General features: G+C 39.4%; 1 protein-coding gene across 1 annotated transcript in view; it reads left to right on the top strand.

Annotated features, from left to right (window-relative positions):
- The first annotated feature begins 153 nt into the window (after positions 1–153).
- skic3 (SKI3 subunit of superkiller complex) overlaps positions 154–22,082 on the top strand; it is a 30,312-nt gene continuing 8,383 nt past the window's right edge. Inside the window, exons 1-36 of the mRNA XM_077231632.1 lie at positions 154–226; positions 415–507; positions 643–786; positions 1,229–1,320; positions 1,792–1,867; positions 2,023–2,166; positions 2,314–2,412; positions 2,508–2,616; positions 3,141–3,281; positions 3,539–3,640; positions 3,750–3,874; positions 4,344–4,430; positions 4,554–4,657; positions 4,746–4,872; positions 5,703–5,882; positions 6,033–6,157; positions 6,861–7,111; positions 7,214–7,316; positions 7,453–7,635; positions 8,270–8,414; positions 8,505–8,583; positions 8,691–8,752; positions 8,840–8,896; positions 8,976–9,044; positions 9,127–9,201; positions 9,973–10,114; positions 10,878–10,971; positions 11,410–11,487; positions 11,582–11,706; positions 11,855–11,978; positions 12,075–12,299; positions 14,504–14,576; positions 14,693–14,746; positions 14,823–14,934; positions 16,433–16,561; positions 17,223–17,347. Of these exons, the coding sequence (XP_077087747.1) occupies positions 418–507; positions 643–786; positions 1,229–1,320; positions 1,792–1,867; positions 2,023–2,166; positions 2,314–2,412; positions 2,508–2,616; positions 3,141–3,281; positions 3,539–3,640; positions 3,750–3,874; positions 4,344–4,430; positions 4,554–4,657; positions 4,746–4,872; positions 5,703–5,882; positions 6,033–6,157; positions 6,861–7,111; positions 7,214–7,316; positions 7,453–7,635; positions 8,270–8,414; positions 8,505–8,583; positions 8,691–8,752; positions 8,840–8,896; positions 8,976–9,044; positions 9,127–9,201; positions 9,973–10,114; positions 10,878–10,971; positions 11,410–11,487; positions 11,582–11,706; positions 11,855–11,978; positions 12,075–12,299; positions 14,504–14,576; positions 14,693–14,746; positions 14,823–14,934; positions 16,433–16,561; positions 17,223–17,347 (4,050 nt within the window). The 5' untranslated portion in view covers positions 154–226; positions 415–417. The remainder of the gene's footprint in view (positions 227–414; positions 508–642; positions 787–1,228; positions 1,321–1,791; positions 1,868–2,022; positions 2,167–2,313; positions 2,413–2,507; positions 2,617–3,140; positions 3,282–3,538; positions 3,641–3,749; positions 3,875–4,343; positions 4,431–4,553; positions 4,658–4,745; positions 4,873–5,702; positions 5,883–6,032; positions 6,158–6,860; positions 7,112–7,213; positions 7,317–7,452; positions 7,636–8,269; positions 8,415–8,504; positions 8,584–8,690; positions 8,753–8,839; positions 8,897–8,975; positions 9,045–9,126; positions 9,202–9,972; positions 10,115–10,877; positions 10,972–11,409; positions 11,488–11,581; positions 11,707–11,854; positions 11,979–12,074; positions 12,300–14,503; positions 14,577–14,692; positions 14,747–14,822; positions 14,935–16,432; positions 16,562–17,222; positions 17,348–22,082) is intronic.

Here is a 22,082-nt window from a genome sequence, read left to right as displayed (position 1 = left end):
GACACCTCTCTGTGAATATTAAATGTATTCGAATCTTTTCTGATATTTTATATTGTAAATATTAAACAATTACAACGCATGGACATGACTACATTCTTTTTAAAAAAAAAAGTTATTGTGGGTAAATAAATACAATGTTTGTCGCGGTACAATGACGTAGCCTTAAGCATCACGACACGCATGCGCAATATACTGCTTGCTGAATGGAAACAAACCAAGTTCTGCCGTACGTACATTTCTTACATTAACATTCTAGAAATACATACATTTCCTTTGAAAATAAGTGTGGTAGTATGACAATATAGTTATGTCTACATTTCAGCAAGTTAACAGGCAAAATAGCATGCATAACTGTAAACATCCTTTACTACTGCTTATGCTTCGTTAACATTTATCTCTGTCAAATTATTAAAGAAAATGTCCAGTAAAGAAGTGAAAGCTGAGCTGAAAAGTGCAAGAGAAGCCATTAAAAATAAAGAGTTTAAAGAAGCTTTGAAACATTGTAAGGTAAGTATGTACTTCCACTTGTCAGCATACACTAAATAACTTCCATCTCATACTTTTCTCTTGATTGACTGTATTTGAGTGGGTAGGCAAGGTAAACATTTCACTCTCAAGTTAAACCATATTCCTGTACTCCAGGCTGTTCTCAAGCTTGAGAAGAATAACTATAATGCCTGGGTGTTCATTGGAGTGGCAGCCACAGAGCTGCAGCAGCCGGATCAGGCACAGATCGCCTACAGAAAGGCCGCTGAACTGGAGCCAGAGCAACTGCTGGCATGGCAGGTGGGTTATAGTTGATGAAATTTAATGAATGGTCCATAAAATGTAGTGTTTGTTTATGGACACAGTTTGTTAACCATTTGGCAAGTCGTGGCCTAATGGTTAGATAATCAGACTGGTAAACCTAAGGTTCCAGGTTTGATTCTCAATACCGACAGGAAATGACTGAGTTGCCCTGGAGCATGGCACTTAACCCCCAATCGCTCCCCCTGGCGCCACAACAAAAATGGCTGCTCACTGTTCTGGTTGTGACTGTTTGCAGTCATTGCTCCTAATGTGTGTGCGCTAACCTGGATGGGTTAAATGCAGAGGACTAATTCCGAGAATGGGTTACCACCATACTTGGCCTTCACTTGTCACTTTCATTTGTTAATATGTTTTTTAATGATATTGTGCACTGCTGATCGAACAGTGAATGTTTACGAGATGTGGATTTCTTTTACAGGGTTTAGCAAATTTGTACGAAAAAGATGACCAGGCAGATTTCAAAGCCGAGCTGCCAAAGATTTACCAGAAACTTATTACTCTGTATGAAACGTAAGTAAAGTGGTCTTCTTTTCTCCTAGGATGATTTTAAATGAAAAAAAAATCTAATTTAGATGATAGGTTATAATAGCTTTAAACATTTAGATTGTGCCCCTACACACCTTTTAAATTTGACTTCATAATAAATGTTAAAAATATTAAAATCAGTGAAATTCTTTGAACTTGAATTCTATAATCATGCCAATCATTTTATTGAGCAAATAAGTTGAATTGTCTACAAAACTTTTATTGGTTATTATCACAGAAATGAGAAGTGACAGGAGCACATCTCTCCCAGGGCAGCAGAATAAAAGTTGAAGATTGTTTCAGAACAAGTGATAAATCCTTTAACCTGAATAAAAAACATCGAGTTTTGTAATAAACAAAAATGGTCGAAAGAGCCTCATTTAAAAAGGTCTACCATGCTACATGATGCAGTTTGAACAATTTGCTTGATCCATGTATGTTTTTCTGCATTTGCAGCTCAGACAAAGCAAAATGTTTCGAAGTGAGCAAGAAGTTGGTGGAAATCTCTCAGTCAGAGAAGAACTATTTACAGGTATGATCTCTAAATATGATAAGCAGGACTTGATGTTACAACAGAAGATTTCAGAGGATAGAACTGCACTGGGCTGTTACCTTCACAAATCTACACATTATTTCTAAAATCACCATCCGGTTTGATTGGCCATATGTTTGCTACTCCACCCACAGGTGGCCAGAGTGTGGCGGAGGTTAATCCAGATGAAGGAGGGGGAGGAAAGGGTGGAGGATTCAGAGCTGCTGGAGCTGTGGAAGGAGATGACCAGACTCCTGCAAGACACTATTGAGGATCAGGACAATGAGACTCAGCAGCACGTCAGTCTGATTCACCTGGTTTAGTTCTCAAATGCTTCTTTTTGAAAAATTTGAAGTGCTCTTTTTTGTACATACCCCCAGGTTAATGTCAATACATACATTTTTTAGTTTTACAAAGCTTACAGTGTGTTATTCTTTTCTCAACAGCTGATATCAGCATTTGAAAGAGCTTTGCAAATGACAGTAGATGTACCCAGTGAAGCCCACAGGAGCCTCTCACAGGATTACATTAAATGTCTTTCTAAGGTTGGTAAGCTCTATATGCCACAATTATAATAATATACATAATAATAATAATGACTGAACCAAAGCAAAAGTTTCATATTCTGTATCTCCTTCAGCTTCCTCATGAGTTGGCCAAGCTTAAAGATTTTTGTGATGCCACACTGTCCTGCTATCCGACACACTCCTACCCTTTAGAGGCCCTCAGTGAGCACTACATTAAAAGAGGTAAGTGTTTTACCCCGAGTCCTCGAAGACAAATGAAATAAGTGAGAAACAAAACAACAAATATATATTAGTGCTGTCAAAATTTAACGCAGTTTACGCAGCATCCCTTTTTTCCCATTATGCTTTGGATCAAACACTCTTATTCATGCAAATGCTTTTAAATAAACCAAGATGCTTTTTTTTAACCTAAAAAAACACATCATCACTGCAGCACTATATGACTGCTGAAAATTCAGCTTTACCATCATAGGAATAAATTGCATATTAAAAAAATTTTAATAGAAAATATTTGCAATAATATTTCACAGTATTTCCGTTTTTACTGTATTTTTGATTAAATAAATGGTAAGCATAAGAGACATTTCAAAAACATTAAAATTCATACCTACCCCAAAAGTTTTAACACTAAAGTAAGTACAAAAATAATCCTGTCTCTGTTGGGAGAAAACATAAACCTCATCACTGATATTTCAATATTAACACCGCTTTCAGATAAACGTTCTTGTCTCTAATGATCCTGGTAGGTGACTGCACTGAGGAAGCTGTCCGTTGTTTCCACCGTCTCTCAGAACTGGATCCTATCAACTCTCTCGCTCACTTTGGTCTTGGCATTAAAGCTTGTCAGGATAAAAAATACGAGGACGCCATCAAAAGTATTGGTCTGGGTGAGTTCATAAATATATACAGAATTCGCTGCTGTTTAGGTTTTCAATAAGGACCGGAGGTCATATATAGTATAATATAAGAAATGCATCATATCAAATCCTTCAAATACATTTTGATCATTAATAGTGTATTTCAAGAACTCCTTGATTTATGTTCATGTTCAGCTATGCAACATTAATTAAGTTCCTATCACCTACACTATATATTGTAAATTACAAACAGGATGTTTAAATATTTTGTTGTGTTTTTCCTGCAGGACTGAAGCGTATGCGTTCTTCCTGCGTTGGGTGGTATAATCTTGCTCTGGCTCAACTAAAAATGCATAAATACTCTGACAGTGCCACATCTTCCAGCCAAGGTACTGTATCATTGAAAACAACTGCACATATGAAGCACAGCTAACAGGACAACTTCTCGTCAACTGCACTAACAGAGTAAAAAAGGGCAGTTCTCTCTTGTGTGTTCAGGGCTGAAATCGAGTGTGGGGAATTCTGATGATTGGACTCAGAAGCTGCAGAGGTTGAGATTAGATGCTCTGGTGAGGACAGGAAGAGACCAGGATGCTGATGAAGCTCTGCAGATACTTACTCGGGTAAAGTTTTAAATCAAAGACTGACACAGTGCTGCAGTCTCAACAGAAACAAACATTACCGTTCAAAAGTTTGGGGTTGAAATGATTTTAAAAGAAGTCTCTTATACTCACCAAAGCTATTTATTCGATCAAAATACAGTAAAAACAATAATATTGTGAATTTTATTACAATTTAAAATAGCAGTTTTCTATTTTAATATATTTTAAAATGTTATTTAATCATGTGGTGGCAAAGTTGAATTTTCAGCAGCCATTATTCCAGTTTTCAGAGTCAAACATTTCTCATCAATGTTGAAAACAGTTGTTTTCAGGATTCTTTGATCTTTTGTAACATTATAAACATTAGCTGAATAAAAGTATTAATATCTTTTAAAAAAAAATCATACTTACCCCAAGCTTTTGAAAATTTGATTTTAATGTATTTTAACATATATTTGATTGATATAATGTTGATAATGTCTCCTTTTAGATTTCAGATGCCAAAAATAACCCTGTGCTTTTAGCGTTGAAAGGAAGAGCTCATTTGCAAAAAGGCCAAACTGATGAAGCATTTCAGGTGAATTGTTTTCTTTTGACAGGAACATAAATAATGAATTTTAAATAGCTTAAATCTGATATCTTTATACCTATCATCATGCTAAGTAGACCAAATCACGTTTGAATGAAATGATTCTTACAGGTTTTTGCTGAGCTGCTAAACTCTCATCCAGGATCTGTGGAGGGTCTCACTCTGAAGGGGCTGACGCATGTTGCTAAAGAACAGCTCAAACAAGCTGAGGAGAGGTGTGAAACCCTCCTACACAATATCACAAACCAACATAGCTGTAAACACCAAACACTGATCCTCTTGTCTTCTTTCTCTGTCTCACAGCTTTCAGGAGGCTTTATCCAGAAGCCCAGATAATGGGGAGTTATACTTTTTGCTGGGACGCCTGTACTGGAACATGGGAGAGGAAATACAAAGGGACCGTAGCAAAGCCCATACGCATTTGCTCAAGGTGAGGCCACCAACAACTCATTTATAAAACTGTGCGTAGGATCCTTACTAAAAGTGTACGTGCGCCAGAAAGCTAAAAATGGCGTACGTAAAAAATATTCAGATTTATAAAACCGTGCGTACGCCAGAACCTGCGCAGAATTCACTTTATAAATCCCGGTTAGCGGAAGATTGTGCGCACATGCGTCTCCTCCCCGAAACAACCATATATGGAGCTTACAACGCCTACTATGCCTATCCTCATCTGCATATCATTTGCATATGATTATTCATCCACGTGATAACATGTTTAACAGTACAAGACATTAGGAAAATATGAAATGTGTTTTATTTATTTAAACTGTTATTGTGAAGATGAACTGTATTTATGATTACGGTTTTAGATGCGTTATGCTATGCGCCAGTTTCACTAAACAGCCAAACGCGCTCGCTGGCGCGGACATAAGGGATGGATGTTTGCTTCATGTGATTATATTTGTATTATCTTTCTGTATATGTATAATTTTCTTTAGATTTTCTGTCTAAAAGTGACCAAAAAGACATTTAACTCCGGCTCACCATCGGTGTCGCCAAACTGCTCCATCTCCAAAATGTTCGTACGCATGGGTCAGAGTTTGCGTGCAGGTGCGCAAATTTTCCCCGTCAAGTTCGTTTTTATAATTCACAACTTGTGCGTCGTAAGTGGCGTACACCTCTTTCAGGGCTTGTTTTGTGCGTACGCAATGGTTATAAATGAGGCCCCAGAACTTACACTCTTTATCTTTTTATGTAGATACCACTCTTCTGTCTTGGGATAAAAATAAATAATGATTACTTTTCTGTTGTTTTAAGGCTGCTAAACTGGACCCGTATCTTGGTTCAGTGTTTCGTTTCCTGGGCCATTACTACAGAGAGGTGGCAAAGGATCAGGGCAGAGCCAGAGGCTGCTATAAGAGAGCATTTGAGCTGGATTCCTCTGATGCAGAGGCTGGAGCGGCTACTGTAGATCTCAGCATGGAGCAGGGAGACATGGTGAGTGCAGTCTAGTTAATTCAATGAGTGTATACTCTATTTAGTTTTTCTTGCCAAAATCTAATTTCAAAAAGTCACAAGAAACTTTTCTCTCTGTACATGTTGTAGAAGACTGGGGTTTATTAACTTTGATGTGTTCTATCTGTTTAGGACTCAGCTCTGACTGTTCTGCAGACTGTAACAGAGAGAGCCACTCCTGGCTCTGCTAAATGGGCCTGGATGAGGAGAGGTCTCTACCACCTCAAGATTGGCCAGCACCAACAGGCCATTGCAGAGTAAGTGAAGCACAAGTGGTAATAAGAGTTGTTTAACTGGCCCTGGATGGTGTGATTAGAAGATATTTTAAAGATTTTATTTCAGTTATAATGATGCAAGACATCAACATGGCTTTTTCCAAAATTGTTATTAATTGTAGGCCTATATTACAGAATTTTTTGTGCCAATTAGAATCTAAATGAGAAATGGCTTTTTATTTCCAATTCAATTCTGGAATTTGAAATGGGAAGCAAACAGGATTCAAAAGTGTAATTCAAATTTCAGGAAGTAGAAATGGAACTCATATATTTGCAGTACATTTTATTTATTGTTTACAGTTATAATTATTCAAAAAAATATTTTACTTATATTAGTCTAATTATACAAAAATTTGCCTGCTATTAGCCTTCATTATTTATACTATAACGGCAGAAGAGCTCATTTCCCAGAATCCCACAATTAACTTTGCCCCAAGTTTTCAATGTCCACTTTCCTGTCTCCAGAGATGACTTCATCAAATGTTAAATGTGGGATATATATATATATATATATATATATATATATATATATATATATATATATATATATATATATATATTGTTCTCACCAAAACCGAGCCATATGGCTCTTCATCAGACAAAAATGTTAAGATAAATGGCTGCCCCATATGCAATGATCATTGATTTGATTTGAAAGTTACCCATGATTCTGCTGTGGTCTCAGTCTGCAGGCAGCGTTGAGGGCTGATCCTCAGGACTGGGTGTGCTGGGAATGTTTAGGTGAAGCTTACCTGAACCGCAGGAGTTTCACAGCTGCTCTGAAAGCCTTTGATAAAGCACATCATCTTCAGCCCACCTCAATCTATAGCCTCTATCAGACGGCCGCCATTAAACAGATCCTGGGCCGGTTTAAAGAGGCTGCCTCAGAGTACAGGCAGATCTTAGAGCAGGAGGAATATGTGCCGGCACTGAAAGGTTTGTGTGATTTCTGCATTAATGTTTTAATCTCTCAGGTTATTAACTATTTCATCCAGTATTCAAATCTGGAGTGAATCTTCACTGTGTTTTGATTCTCAGGTCTGGGTGAATGCTTGTTAGCCTTGGCTAAAAGTGCACTGGATGACTATCTTGATGGAAGAGCTGTAGATTTGATCCAGAATGCCATCCATTACCTCTTCAGGTAAAGTGTATCATGAACACAGGGTTCTGCTGAGTAAAGAGAATATTTGTGCATCATTCTTTAAAGTGTCAAGTGAGGTTGATGGGTGTCATTGAGTGGATATTGATGTAATCTCTCTCTGTGTCAATGCTCTCAGTGCTGTAAAGCAAAGGCCAGGCCTGTCATGTCTGTGGAAGTTACTAGGTGATGTCTGCACCACCTGCAGAACTGTGTCCACAAACCGAGCCAAAGTGCTGGTACCTGGAGCTCTATGTGGGATGGATCCACCCGATCAGAGCCATACACTGGACCAGAGACAGCTCCTCACTTTAGGAGAAAGGTTAGAGAGACACACAATCACACAATACATCACACTTGCTGTATTAGAGTCTGTCATTACGTGTCTTTACGGGCTTAATACACGTAATGTGTCTTTTCTGTAGAAAATAAGTCTTCAACAACATCCTGGCTATGTATTCATTTATTTTCTGAACAACGTTTTTATTATTCATGCAATATACAATACAGTAATACATACACTAGCATTGTAAATATTGGGGTCACTACGATTTTTTTTTAAATACATTAATTGAGTACTTTTATTCAGCAAGGATGCATTAAATTGGTCAAAATTGACATTAAATACATTTATAATGTTACAAAAGATTTCAGTTTCAAATAAATGCTGTTCTTTTTAACTTTTATCACAGGAATAAAGTACATTTTAAATATATTAACATTTATTATAAACTGTAATAGCATTTCATAATATTACTGATTTTTATTTACTTATTTTTGATCAAATAAGTGCAGCCTTATTTCAGTCACTTGTTGAATGTTTAAGTTATATTAATTTATAAACACATTAAACTAAAGGGTGAAAAGAAGACTGGGGGTCGGATGGACGGATGGATGGATGGATGGATGGATGGATGGATACATGTATTATTCTGTAATGAAACTTGTTTCATCAGGTGCTTTGGTCATGCATTGAAACTCATGCCGGAGGCCCCCAGTCTGTGGTGTGACATCGGCATGAACTACTACCACCAATCCAGACTGTTCAGCTGCCTGTATCCTGAGGAGGATCCCCAGCCTCTGCTGGAGAAAGCCCTGCAGGTACGTGACCTGACCTAATATCAGTTGTTCAGAATGCTTGCATGAAGAGGTGTTTTAACAGGCTGTTTTGGTTTGGCTCCGTTTTGGCAGTGTGTGAAGAAGGCGATCATGCTGGACAGTGCTAATCACAAATACTGGAACGCCCTTGGGGTCGTCGCCATGGCAAAAGGTAGAAACACGTGTTGTACATAATTGCATTATTAGTCTGTATTACATAACTGCTTGATGTGATGGACTATTCTTGTGTTAATATTATTTTCTGCTTTTATTTTTTAGGAATAGAGAACTTTGCACTTGCACAACACAGTTTCATCAAATCAGTTAAAGCGGAGTCAAATGTAAGTAATGCAAGAAAAATAAACTGTTTCCTCACTTTTTAAATATTTGTGTTGATGCAAGTAATGTATCTTCTGGTTATTTTTCAGAATGTGGTTGCATGGACTAACCTTGGTGCTTTGTATCTGAAGAAGGGAAACATAGAGGTCATGTGATTTTTGTCAAGTGATAAGCTTTAATTTACTTGTATTAAGAGCCATGCTGATTTCTACATTATTTTTTTAGCTCTCTCATGAAGCTTTCAAGATTGCTCAGTCGCTAGAGCCCCTCTATGTGAACTGCTGGATCGGACAGGTACACTTCAGATTACACCTTGAGTTCATATCTTTTGTCCATTACTTTACGCAGCACATCTAACTTCTATCTCATCATACAGGCCCTCATTGCTGAGACTGTTGGCAGTTATGACACCATGGACCTTTTCAGACACACTACAGAACTGAGCACTCATGTATGTCTAGTCATTTCGAAACACACAATACTTTTCAAAAGTTCGAGTTTGTAATGTGTTTCTTTTTTCTCTCTCTTTTATGCTCACCAAGACTACATCTATTTGTTCAAAAATACAGTAATGTTGTGAAATATTATTACAATTTATAAGAGCTTTTTTCTATTTTAGTATAGGCAAGTTTCTTTATATAGCACATTTAATACACAATGGTAATTCAATGTGCTTTACATAGAAGAAATTAAAATAATAAAAAGAAATAAGAATAATTAAAACAGTTTAGAAAAAAAAATAAAATAAAATGCTGTACAAACAGTTGGATGAACAGTGGCACAGTGCTCATTCATTAAATGCACAGCTAAACAGATTTGTTTTGAGTCTGGATTTGTGTATTTTAAAATGTAATTTAATCTTGTGAATTTTCTGATTCATAACTCCAGTCTTCAGTGTTACCTGATCCTTCAGAAATCATTCTAATATGCTGCTCAAGAAACATTTTTTACTATCCATATAGAAAACAGTTGTGCTCCTTAATTTTTTTGTGGAAACTGTTTGTTATACCGTTATTTGAAATGAATGTTTTAAAATAAGATTATAAATGTCTTTACTGTCACTCATGATCAATTTAATGCATTCTTGCTGAATAGAAGTATACATTTCTTTAAAAAAAATGTACTGACTCCAAACTTTTTGAAATGTAGCGTATAGTTTATTCTTTCGGTTCAGACTATTGCTGTATGTTCTTCTTGCTGTAACATGTTTGTTTGATGTTAGACTGAGGGAGTGAAGGGTTACGCGTACTGGGTTTGCTCCACACTGCTGGACAGGAGCAACAGAGACTCAGAGCTCTACCTCTACAACATAGTTCAGATGAACGCCGTCTCTGCTGCCCAGGTGGCTCTGAGCAAGTACACTGGTATGAGAACACAAACACACACTATACTGTATTAAAGGGTTAGTTCACCCAAAATTTTTATTTCTGTCAGTACTCACCCTCATGTCTTTCCAAACCCATTAAAACCCAAGAAGATATTTTTGATCTGCAATGTTTTTACCGCTTTCAAGGCCCAGAAAGGTTCTGACATCGAACCCGGAAGCGCTGCACTGTGTTTACAACATGAACATCATCAGGAACTGACACAGAAGAGAAATAGTTGTTAAATAAAGTTGTTTTCTTGTTGTTTTTGCTCGCAAAACATATTCTCGATGTTTGAGGGTGATTCATTAATGACAGAATTTTCATTTTTGGGTGGACTAACCCTTTAAGATATTGCGAGGTAATTTAAGGGTCTGCCATTTGTTGTCCGATCTCAAACCAATTTTTGACAAAAGAAAATACAGTACCAAAACTCTATAATGTATAACCATTATAAAGTATGTAAATGCCTTAATATGGCACTGTATGCATGTTGTAATAGGCCATGCTCAAAATGTAACACTCAATTTCAATATGTAACGGGACTCTGTTCCATCTCTTTGAATAACATAGGCCCTTTAGCCTGACAGTTAAAGACCCCTGATGTATTGAATGATTTCACCAGCAATGCAGGTGGAATGGCTTGACACATTTGTGAAAAATGTGTTTCTATGTTAGGAAATGACCCATGTGACAGTGACAAATTATTTGAAGATGGAGGGAGGTAATGAAGCTTAATGTACTCGCTTTTTTTCCACACCAGAGAGGATTCAGACCGACCCTGACGCCTTCATCATGCTCGGATACCTGAACACACACCTGCAGCTGAAGAAACAGGCCACTGAGGCATATCGCAGGTTTGCATCTTCTAGCTATTTTTACATTTGGAAATTCTGTCCTGGCCAGTTGGACATTAAGTCTGCCTGACACAATTTTAGTTAATCTGAAGCAGGCATTACCAAAAGTACATTTTAATGTGTGTGTGTGTGTGTGTGTGTGTGTGTGTGTGTGTGTGTGCGCGCGCGCGTGTGTGTGCGCGCGCGCGTGTGTGTGTGTGTGTGTGTGTGTGTGTGTGTGTCTGTGTGTGTGTCTGTGTGTGTGTCTGTGTGTGTGTCTGTGTGTGTATGTGAATCTTAAACAAGTTATTGGAATACATTTATTTAAATAATTGACATAAAACTCGATATGTGTTTTAAAAATATTATATAAAAATATGTATGCTGCCTAAAGTTTCATACACTGATCTAGACCACACTGGTATTAAATGGTTCTTGGATATTTTCCATTCTCCACAGAGCTGTCGAGTTGCTTCAGGCGTCCTCTCACAAAGACAAGCTCAGCTTTGCTCTGAGGGGTTACGGACGTGCCCTCAGGTAAAAATCACTATGCCATCAGTCATTTCATCAATAATAATGCCATTAGAGTTATCACTACAAAATAATGTTTATTTTATAATGTAACTTTCAGTGATGATGGGCATTTGGAAGAAGCAGTGCGTATTTATTCCGCCACACCATTAGATGAGCTGCATGATCTCATTGGGCTGGCGCTCACCTGTTTCAAAATCAGTCACCTGCCAGAGAGCATTCAGGGTGAGCTGTCATTGCCGTTTTGCTTTTGGTTACTGGTAACATTGTGAATTGAAATAGTCCCTACACTGCCTTATGAAACAACCAACGCTTGTGATTGTGTGTTTCCGAGGGCTTGTATGTACACTTGTCTATGTGCACTCATTTCCAGCCTATGAGAAAGCCCTTGCAGTTGCCTCTAGTGAGAAAGAAAAGGCCTGTATACTCACTGCACTGGCCCTGATACAGCACACGCTGGGCAGCATGGATCGTGCCAAAACACTTCTCTTTAAGTGGTGAGGAAACTATTCAACTGTCTCTGAGAAACTCATTCTCTGATTCAGTAGTGAAAAGCAAAACCTGTCTCCTCTTGTTTATATATGTATGTGTAGCTCCATGCTTAAAGAGCCCATTCCAGAGAGCCTGCAGTGTCTCTGCGCTCTGGGTTTGGTTCATGGGGACGTGACTCTGGCAAGTGCTACGCTCACCGAGCTGCTGAAACTGGGGGAACCTGTAGGAGGCGCTGTGGAGGAGTACTGTCTGCTCACTTGCACCCTGCTGGCCCTGCAGGGCAACTTTAGCGGTGTACATAGGGAGGCTTCTAGGGCTATACACAGGTACTGTATAATATTTTAAGATATTGTGTCTCCTAATTAGATACAACATGATTAGGCAACAATCTAAAACAAAATATGACAATGTTTCTCTGCTCATTATAAAATATCAGTGGTCAAAAATCTTGGTTCATGTAGCTATTATGTAGTATATTAGTATTTGAAGACAAATAAAAGTGCCTACTATATTAAATATAAAGCATATTAAGACATCAAGATATGTCCTGATTCATTTATTTTGTCACACACCATATTTCTGCATGATTCCCACCTAAAAATATAAGAGAATTTTAAAATTGTGATTTCCAGGCCTTAACTAAATTTTATATTATATTAAAGTCTGTCAGAATTAACAATTAATTCTTTAATTTTAACGCGTTGAAAATATTTAACACAAATAACGCAGCATCCGTTTTTCCCGTCATCCTTTGGCTAGCGTTACATTATATGATCACGCTCTTATTCATGTAAATGCTTTTAAACCATTAATGTGTGACAAGACACAAAAGAGAACGCAGTGCGGTACTGACTCACATCTGTGTATCTCCTGTCTGTGTGACACACGCAACTCGTGCTCACAGAAAGCTACACTGCTCTTGACTGAATAACATTTGTAGATTTAATAAGGATTAATCTATATTTCATTTATTATTTATGCAGTGAAAACTGTGGTGTTTTATAACTTTATTAAATTTCTGAATATATCCTACCTTTTAGACCTACCTAAAAATCTTAAAGCACTGTTTACAAGGTTACATGGGTCAAAAACGATAACTTTATGTGTATTTTGACATCGGAAGTAAATGTGGTCTGACTGGGCCAATAGAACATTTTTTGCTCTGATATATTGAAGGGCACAGGCAAATGTAACATTTATTATAATGAGTTTATGTGAAGATTTTTTAAGTTCACTTAAATAAAAAGTTGTTATATTTTTAAAGCCTAATACATGTAGCCGTATAGGTATTGGTGAAACTGGCCTTCTTTCATAAAAAGACAAACATTAAACAAATATTTAAAATATAAGCTACTGTCTTTGTTGTTTCTACATTCATTTGGAGATTAAATGTGAAATTATTACAATATAAAAATATGTTAAAAACTTTAATGTTAAGTGTGATTAATCAAGATTAATTACAGAAAAATATGTGATTAATTCGTTTTTTTATCGATTGACAGCACAAATTATATTATATTATACATTCATTTTATTTTTAAATTGTACAATTTTAAATTTAAATTAACCTTTATTCAACAAGGACACATTCATGATCATTATAATAATATTTGATCAAAGGTGAAGGTAGTCCTTTATAATGTTACAAAATCGTTCTATTTCAAAAATCCATTTCTATCCATCAAATAATCCTGAAAAAAAAATTTATAATAAGAAATGTTTTTTGAGCAGAAAATTAGCATATTAGAATGATTTCTGAAGTATCATGTAACACTGAAGAGTAATGATGCTGAAAATTCAGCTTTACCATCACAGGAATAAATTACCTTTTAAGATATATTAAAATAGAAACAGTTATTTTAATTTGTGATATTTTTGATCAAATAAATTTTGCCTTGGTGAGCATAAGATACTTCTTTAAAAAATACGCCTTTAAAAAATAAATCTTACCAACTCCAAACTTTGGAATGTCATTTATAAATTATATTATATTATATTAATTATATTATATTATATTATATTATATTATATTATATTATATTATATTATATTATATTATATTATATTATATTATATTATATTATATTATATTTATAAAATGGTTAAATGTTGCAGGAAAGTCCACCTGGAGCCAGACTAAGATCAAAATAGTCAAACTTCAGTTGTTGCCATTCAGCTGAATCCCGGACACTTGATTGAATATTTGTCCGGACCCATTATGTCTTGTTGAGTGAGGAATTGAGGACTTTGATTAAATTAAATGCACTTCTTTATTTGTCCAAAAGCAAGTGACCTTTTAATGTCATCATTTAATCTGCTTCGTACAAAGACGTGAAAACACTCAAATGCTATTAAAGGACCTTTTATCTAATTAACCTCAGGTGTGAATCATTGCATTTGTTTAATTAACCCAAATGTCAAATGTGGTACCAGAACATACCAGAACTACAAGAATTCTTCTTTCATTTGTCAGACATTTTTTAATTATAAAAAAAATATAGTAGAGTGTTTGACAACTTTTATGTTGTAGGAACCCAGGGAATCCATCTCTCTGGGCTCTTCTCTCCAGACTGGTCCCACAGTACTGCCCCAACAAAGCCAGTGTGAGTATTCTCACAATATCTTTGGAGAACTAACATGCTTAAAGGAATAGTTCACCTGTTATAGAAATATGGACCATAAAATATTGGTGTTCATGTAGTTTTCATATTTCCATCAGGGAGGAGCTGTGGCCGGCAGTGTGGCATGTCATGCCAGCTTGACACTTGGAAAGGTAACTTGACATTTGTGGATGAAATCCTATGCCAAGATCTGTGTCCATTAAATAGTTCAACTCTTTCTATCTGTAGAGGGCGTTGCTGTACAGTGGAGTGAATCAGTTGGCCTCAGGCCGCCACTCCGGTGAGGACAGAAGATGCAATGCTCTGAAAACAATCCAGAGAGCTGTGCTGCTGTGCCCAGGTAAAGTTCCATCCTGTCAGGTAGTGTTACTAAAGTTGCATTAGCCTAATTGTGTTGCATTAAGACTCCAAGTAAAGCAAATCATCATTATATCACCATTGCACTTTTGACTAGAAAGCTTCAGGTTGCTCAGATATCTGAGCAAAATTTGTCCTCACAATTAAAGGCTCTCTGGATCAATTCTCAGGTTATCTGCTAAATGGCAAGTCAATAACTTAAAGTTTCAAAAACAGACTTTCCATTACCCTGAACTTGTAGGCGTGTAATTCCCTAACCCAGACTAATAGCAGACTACGAGACCCATCAGCCTAAGACACAGAACAAAGTCCCTTTTCGCACATACAAAACCAATTGAATGGGAAAATATCAAAATTTCTGCTTGCCAAATTCATTTAAGTAACATATTTCAAATGAACAACAAATCTGACATGAACTGTTAAAAAAGCATAAAATTAATGTTGGTCCTGCCAATGTGTATGTGTGCAGTCTCAGGACACTGATTTTGGGAACCGGAGCTTCTAACTACAGCTGCAATGACCTGTTGACTAATTGGCGGAAAAAAAAAAACACTGTAATTTTCTTTCTGAACAACAGGAAGAAAGATAAATGAGGAATCCAAGCTGACATAATCAGATTTTAGATGTTTGTTGAAAGAAGAGTTCAACAATGTACATGTTCCACATGTATCTCAAATATCAAGGTTCCCACTGCCCTGGAAATTAAATTAATTTGTAGATTTAAAGGCCTGGAAAAAAATTGAAAATTCTACAGTATATATACAAATCAATTTTTTCTACTTATGCTTAGTTCTGAAGTATTTCTTTAGAATTTAATATTTTAGTTCAATATCTATAATTTGTAGGGTGGGACTTGGTTTTGTTCATCGGGATATTATTGGATTGTTATCATTTGCTAATTGTTGCGATCTCATGTGAGTGACAGTTTGCTGGAGGGGACGGAATATTGTCCCGCACACATGCCGGTGCACACGTCATCAGAGAATAGATGCTGTCCCTGTGAAGGGAAGGGGACATTTTTGATTAAAGATTACAAGGGGCAGATGAATTTAAAAAGTATTGCACAGATATGTAATTTATAATAAACAATGCAATATTTAAAAAATGTTGTCGGACGTGTGGGAAGCCTGAAATATGCATTACAGTTAGAATTTTGTCAAACTGTTGTAATGAGCTTTGGCTTCTTGTTTAAGAACATTGTTAGTGTAGTATTGGACTGAACACTCTTCTTTAACCCTAAAACGATTAAAATGTTCCTTTTGGATACTGAGAACCTTGCATTAAACGCGTCAGCAGGAGTAAGTGCCAAGTGTAATGCAGAGAGTGTATTTAGAGTGAAGCTATGTTCAAAGTTAGAGAGGACAGAAGAGACTCTGAGACATCAATATATCAACCAGATGATATATTTGTCTACACTAGGTAAGACGACAGTGATTCAGTGTTTGATCGATGCGTCCTGTCTTTCTGTTTGACAAACGCAGATGATCCTGCTGGTTGGGCGGGGCTAATGGCCGCCTGTCACACAGAGAACACTGCATGCTTACTCGCAGGCTCCGCCCCTCGCAGAGAAGATCTGGAGAGGGAGCACATGACTCTGGTGTCTGAAAAAGGTCAGTGAAACTTGAGACTGTTTCGTCAGTGTATGTGAATATGCTTATGGTCAAAAGTTTGTAGTAGTTAAGTTTTTTTTAAATGTTTTTTTAAATCATTTTTTCGCTCAGAAAGGCTGAATTTATTCAATAAAAAAATACAGGGAAAAAAGTAATATTATGAAATATAATTACAATTTAAAAGAGCCGTTTTCTATTTTAGTATATTTTAAAATGGAATTCATTCCTGTGAATCAAAGCTGAACTATAAAATTAATGCTGTTCTTTTGAACCTTCTATTCATCAAAATATTCTGAAAAATATTTATCACGGTTTCTACAGAAATAGCAGTTTTTTTCAACATTGATAATAATAGGAACCTTTATTAATAATTGAGCACCAAATCAACACATAATGATTTCTGAATGGTAATGTGACACTAAAGACTAGCTTTGCCATCACATTAATAAATTACATTTTGAAATATATTAAAGTAGAAAAGAAGTATTTTAAACTAGAAATATTTCACAATATTAGTTTTTACTGTATTTTTGAGCCAGCTGTGTAATAATACTTTCAAAAAACATAACAAAAATCACAATAATTCCAAACTTTTGACCGGTAGTGTATATGCGGACGGTGAACATGGCTTTAAGACTGTGTGTTGTGTGTCTGTTCTCAGTGAAGGGCCTGCAGGGAGAGGACGGGCTCTTGGCTCAGGCTCTGGAGGGCTGGGTGCTGCAGCAGGCCGTGACTGGGCTCAAACAGAGTGGTCAATATGACCAGGCAGAGACTCTTTGTTCCCAGGTACACTACACACACACATGCACGCTCTCTGTTTCTGTGTCACGCTGTCCCCTATTGATTCGTCTCTCATCAGCTCTCGGGCGCAGGTGCAGACACAGACAGATTCAAGGGCTTCAGAGCAGAACATGCCCGTTTCACTGCACCATTTGTCTAGTATCCATCTATGTCTCTCTGTCAGCTCAAAACACAAGAGCTGTTCCGTTTGGGGGGGTGTCTGTTGTGCAGGGGTGTCCAATCCTACTCCTGAAGGACCAATGTTCTGTAGAGTTGCTCCAACTTGCTCTAAAACACCTGCCTGGATGTTTCTAGTGATCCGGAAGACCGTGATTACCTGTTTCAGGTGTGTTTAGTTAAGCCCTGCACAAGTGTGGCCCTTCAGGAGCACGATACCCCTGCTGTAGTCAACTCTCTCAATTTAGATTCATTTATATATCAGATTTAAAACACCTAAGTTGAGCAAAGTGCTTCACAATATTGACAACTGGCATCATAAAAAGATAGAGAAAGGGAATGAGTAAAACACATCATTTCAACAACAATGACCATCCTAAAATTTCTATGACTTGAAGGGCAATTTAAAAAAGTACGTTTTAAGACATGACTTAAAAGACTGGCGAATTTGAGGAGGTTTGTCTTTGTTCTGTAATTTTAGGACAGCAATTTAAAATGCCAGATCATCATTAGAGAGTCCGGCCAGCAGTATAATCTAGCTGTTTTTCCACACAACCAAAAATAATATTCATATCTATACACACAATTATAGTTGGAAAGATGCCAGATTTATTTTTGCATGCCAAAAGTAAGGATATAGTGTTAATTTAAAACACTTGTTAACCCAGCCAGTTTAGTGATAATAAAATGCATGAAGCTTCATTTAAAATCTGAACGAAATAGTAATATGTAAATAATACGATTTATTCACTAATCCAGGGAAGATTTTGAAATGCTTATGACCTCACAGTGACTGGCTGCCTGCCTGCCGTTTTTTGCCTGTCATTTGCATAATATTGAGCATTTCTCAAGAGTTAGATGCTTTCGGTAGCTCTCAATGCTTTCTTCGATCTGCTGTCAATTCCACAATTTCCAACCTAGCGTGTAGCTCTGCTCCCATAGAAATGAATTTCCAACTCCCACTCTGCTTCCTGCACTGCTTGACTTGTACTGTAACACCTAAAATAGGTATATCAGACAAAGGAGATATTCAATATGTGCAGTGTTGGTTCAGAACCACACAGAACCTATTTTAAATTCCAAATATTATTAAATGTTTGACTGCATTAGATTACACCATTGAAAGTGACTTTTAAGAGTTAGATCAAAGAACAAATTGATTTTGTACGGTGTTGTTGTCATGCTAGAAATCGATACTCGGTTACTAACGTAACCTCGGTTCTCTCTAGAGAGGGAACGAGTATTGCGTAAGTTTAGCTTACGCTACGGGAAAGATTCATCTTCTCGAGATACTGAAGCCAAAAAATTATCCTTAATTTTGTATTCCTTGTCAATGCAGTGCAGCAGCTAGCAGACCTAGAGCAGGCCATCTCGCGTGCTCATTGGCTGCCCTGCGGGCAACTGCTGCAGCCTACCAGTGAGCCAGGCGTGACGTCACGCCCAATGAAGGGCGCTCGCGCCTTCATAGCGTCACAGCCCGCCAGAATGGGCGTGGCTTAGCGTATAAAACTAGGGGCTGTAGGCTGACTTCCCTGGTTTTCGTCGACTGAAGCGAAGTCGCTCGTGGCGCGAGCACGGCCGGTTACGCAATACTCGTTCCCTCTCTAGAGAGAACCGAGGTTACGTTAGTAACCAAGTATCGTTCTCTTACGAGAGGTTCTCTCGTATTGCGTAAGTTTAGCTTACGCTACGGGAACACTTTGTCAACGCCGTGCGCGCCAAGCATCCACATGAGACCCCGAGCTTTCAGGGGAACCCCATAAGTGGAAAAAATAAGGTGGCCAGCCATGCGGGCCATCACTTGTACATAAGCACACATAGGGAATACAGAGCAGCGCGCCGGTCTGTATAGGCACATGGCACATACCCTACTTAGTGCAGCTCAACCAGGAGAGCTGAGTCATGTGAGAGTGATCTGAGCAGGAGATCTGGGCAGAATACACCTCTCCTTCAGACTGACAACAGTTTAGCCTGCAAGGCAGGAACTTCTAGGTTATAAAACCTGACAAAGGTAGACGGGGAGCTCCAGCCCGCCGCTACACATATGTCATGGATAGAAATTCCAATGGACCATGCCCACGAAGAGGCCACGCCTCTCGTGGAATGAGCCCTGATGCCCAGAGGGCATTGCAGACCTTTTGACGCGTAAGCGGCCGCTATAGCGTCTACTATCCATCTGGACAGGCTCTGTTTCGAGGAGGCGAGACCCTTGGTGCGCCCCCCAAACGAAACAAAAAAGCTGTTCCGAACGCCTGAAGGAGGCGGAGCGCGTAATGTAAAACCTCAGCGCTCTGACAGGGCAGAGGAGATTCACATCACCTTCGCTGTCAGATGCTGGGAGAGCTGACAACGAAATAACTTGCGCTCTGAATGGAGTGCCCATCACTTTAGGGACATAGCCATGTCTAGGTCTGAGGATGACTTTAGAGTCATTCGGTCCGAACTCAAGACACGACGCGCTGACAGACAGCACATGCAGGTCCCCTACACGTTTTACTGACGACAGTGCAATCAGAAAGACGGTTTTCAGTGATAGATATTTCAACCCCACGGTGTCTAGTGGTTCAAATGGAAAAGCTATCAGGGCCTCGAGGACCAATGAAAGATCCCACATGGGAACCGACGGGGGGCGCGGCGGATTCATCCTTCTAGCTCCTCTAAGGAAGCGGATGGCCAACTCGTGTCTTCCCAATGACTGGCCGTGCGTCGATTCTGCGAACGCTGCCACGGCCGCCACGTATACATTGAGCGTGGATGGGGACCTTCCCTTATCCAACAGCTCTTGTAGGAAGGTGAGCAGATGCCCCACCCCGCATGTCCGCGGGTCCAGACCTCTGTCGGTGCACCATCCAGAGAAAACCGACCATTTAGACGCGTAGAGCCTTCTCGTGGAAGGGGCTCTAGACTGCGTGATCGTGTTCATCACTCCTTCTGGCAGGGCAACGAGTACCCGTTGATCAACCATGCATGCAGAGACCAGCGCTCTGGATTGGGATGCCACATCCTGCCGTGAGCCTGAGAGAGGAGATCTGCCCTCACCGGATTCGGCCACGGAGCTGTATGTGACAGCCCTGCTAGTTCCGGGAACCAAATCTGATTCTCCCAACGCGGGGCTATGAGGAGCACCAAGTGGCGCGTTTCCCTGATTCTCTTGATCACCTGTGGCAACAGAGAGACCGGAGGGAAAGCATATAGCGGGAGGCTGGGCCAAACCTGGGCCAGCGCGTCCTCGTCCTTCGAACAGACCGTCGGGCATTGAGCGTTGTCTTTTGACACAAATAGGTCGACTTCCGCTCTGCCGAATAGGCGCCACAGTTTCTGGACCGTTTGGGGTGCAGGGACCATTCCCCTGGGGGAACATTGTCCCTGGACAGTTTGTCTGGGCCGTTGTTCAAATGGCCAGGCACATGCGCCGCCCTCAGCGAGCGCAGGTGCATCTGAGACCAAATAAGGAGGCGTTCCGTCAGATTGCAGAGATTTCTGGATCTGACACCGCCCTGACGGTTTACATAGGATACCACAGACATGTTGTCCGAGCGGACAAGAACATGCTGGTCCTGTATGAACGGGAGGAAGCACTTCAGCACGTTCTCGACCGCTATCATTTCCTGACAGTTTATGTGAAAACCCTTCTCCTGGTCTGACCACTGGCCAAAGGCCGGTCTGCCCTCGAACAGTGCGCCCCAACCCGAGTTGGACGCGTCTGTCGAGATGACTTTACCATAAGAGATGGTTCCCATCATTACTCCCTGCTGGTACCAGTCGGCCACTAACCAGGGCTGCAGAGCTGCTATGCAGGCCTGAGTCACTCTGATTTTCTGGCCGCCAGACACCCGGCGGGACACGCGAGCATTCAACCAGCGGGCGCATGCGCAGTAGGCCCAGCTGGAGCACCGCTGCAGCTGATGCCATACAGCCCAACATCCTTTGAAATGTTTTCAAAGGGAGAAAGCTGCCCTTCTGGAAAGATGCGGCTAGGTGGTGAACACGGCGCGCGCGCTGTGTCGATAAACGAGCCGTCATGGTCACCGAGTCCAGTGCTATTCCTAAAAAGGAAATTGACTGTCTGGGCAGTAATGAGCTCTTGGTCCAGTTGACCGTGAGACCCAAGCTTTCCAGATGACTGAGAAGCACTGTTCTGTGAGATAGCAGTTCTGTCTCTGACTGTGCCAATATCAGCCAATCGTCCAGATAGTTCATTATTCGCAGCCCCTGACTTCTCAGGGGGGCGAGCGCCGCGTCCATGCACTTTGTAAATGTACAGGGTGCCAGGGACAGGCCGAACGGCAGGACGGTGTAATGATATACCTGACCATCGAAGGCGAATCTCAAAAATTGCCTGTGACGGGGTACTATCTGAATCTGAAAATAGGCATCCTTCAGATCTAGAGAAATAAACCAGTCCCTCGGGCGAACGTGCGCGAGGATTTTCCTGGTCGTAAGCATTTTGAACGGTCTTTTCGCAAGCACTTAGTTCAAATGTCTCAGATCTAGGATAGGTCTGAAGGCTCCGTCCTTCTTGGGTACGAGAAAATATCGGCTGTAAAAGCCTGACTCGCTCAGA

The sequence above is a fragment of the Siphateles boraxobius genome, unplaced genomic scaffold (assembly GCF_051911475.1).
Source record: "Siphateles boraxobius isolate OS27281-9 unplaced genomic scaffold, OSU_SipBor_1 16, whole genome shotgun sequence".
Taxonomy (NCBI): Eukaryota; Metazoa; Chordata; class Actinopteri; order Cypriniformes; family Leuciscidae; genus Siphateles; species Siphateles boraxobius.
This window is presented reverse-complemented; position numbering and strand designations above follow the sequence as displayed.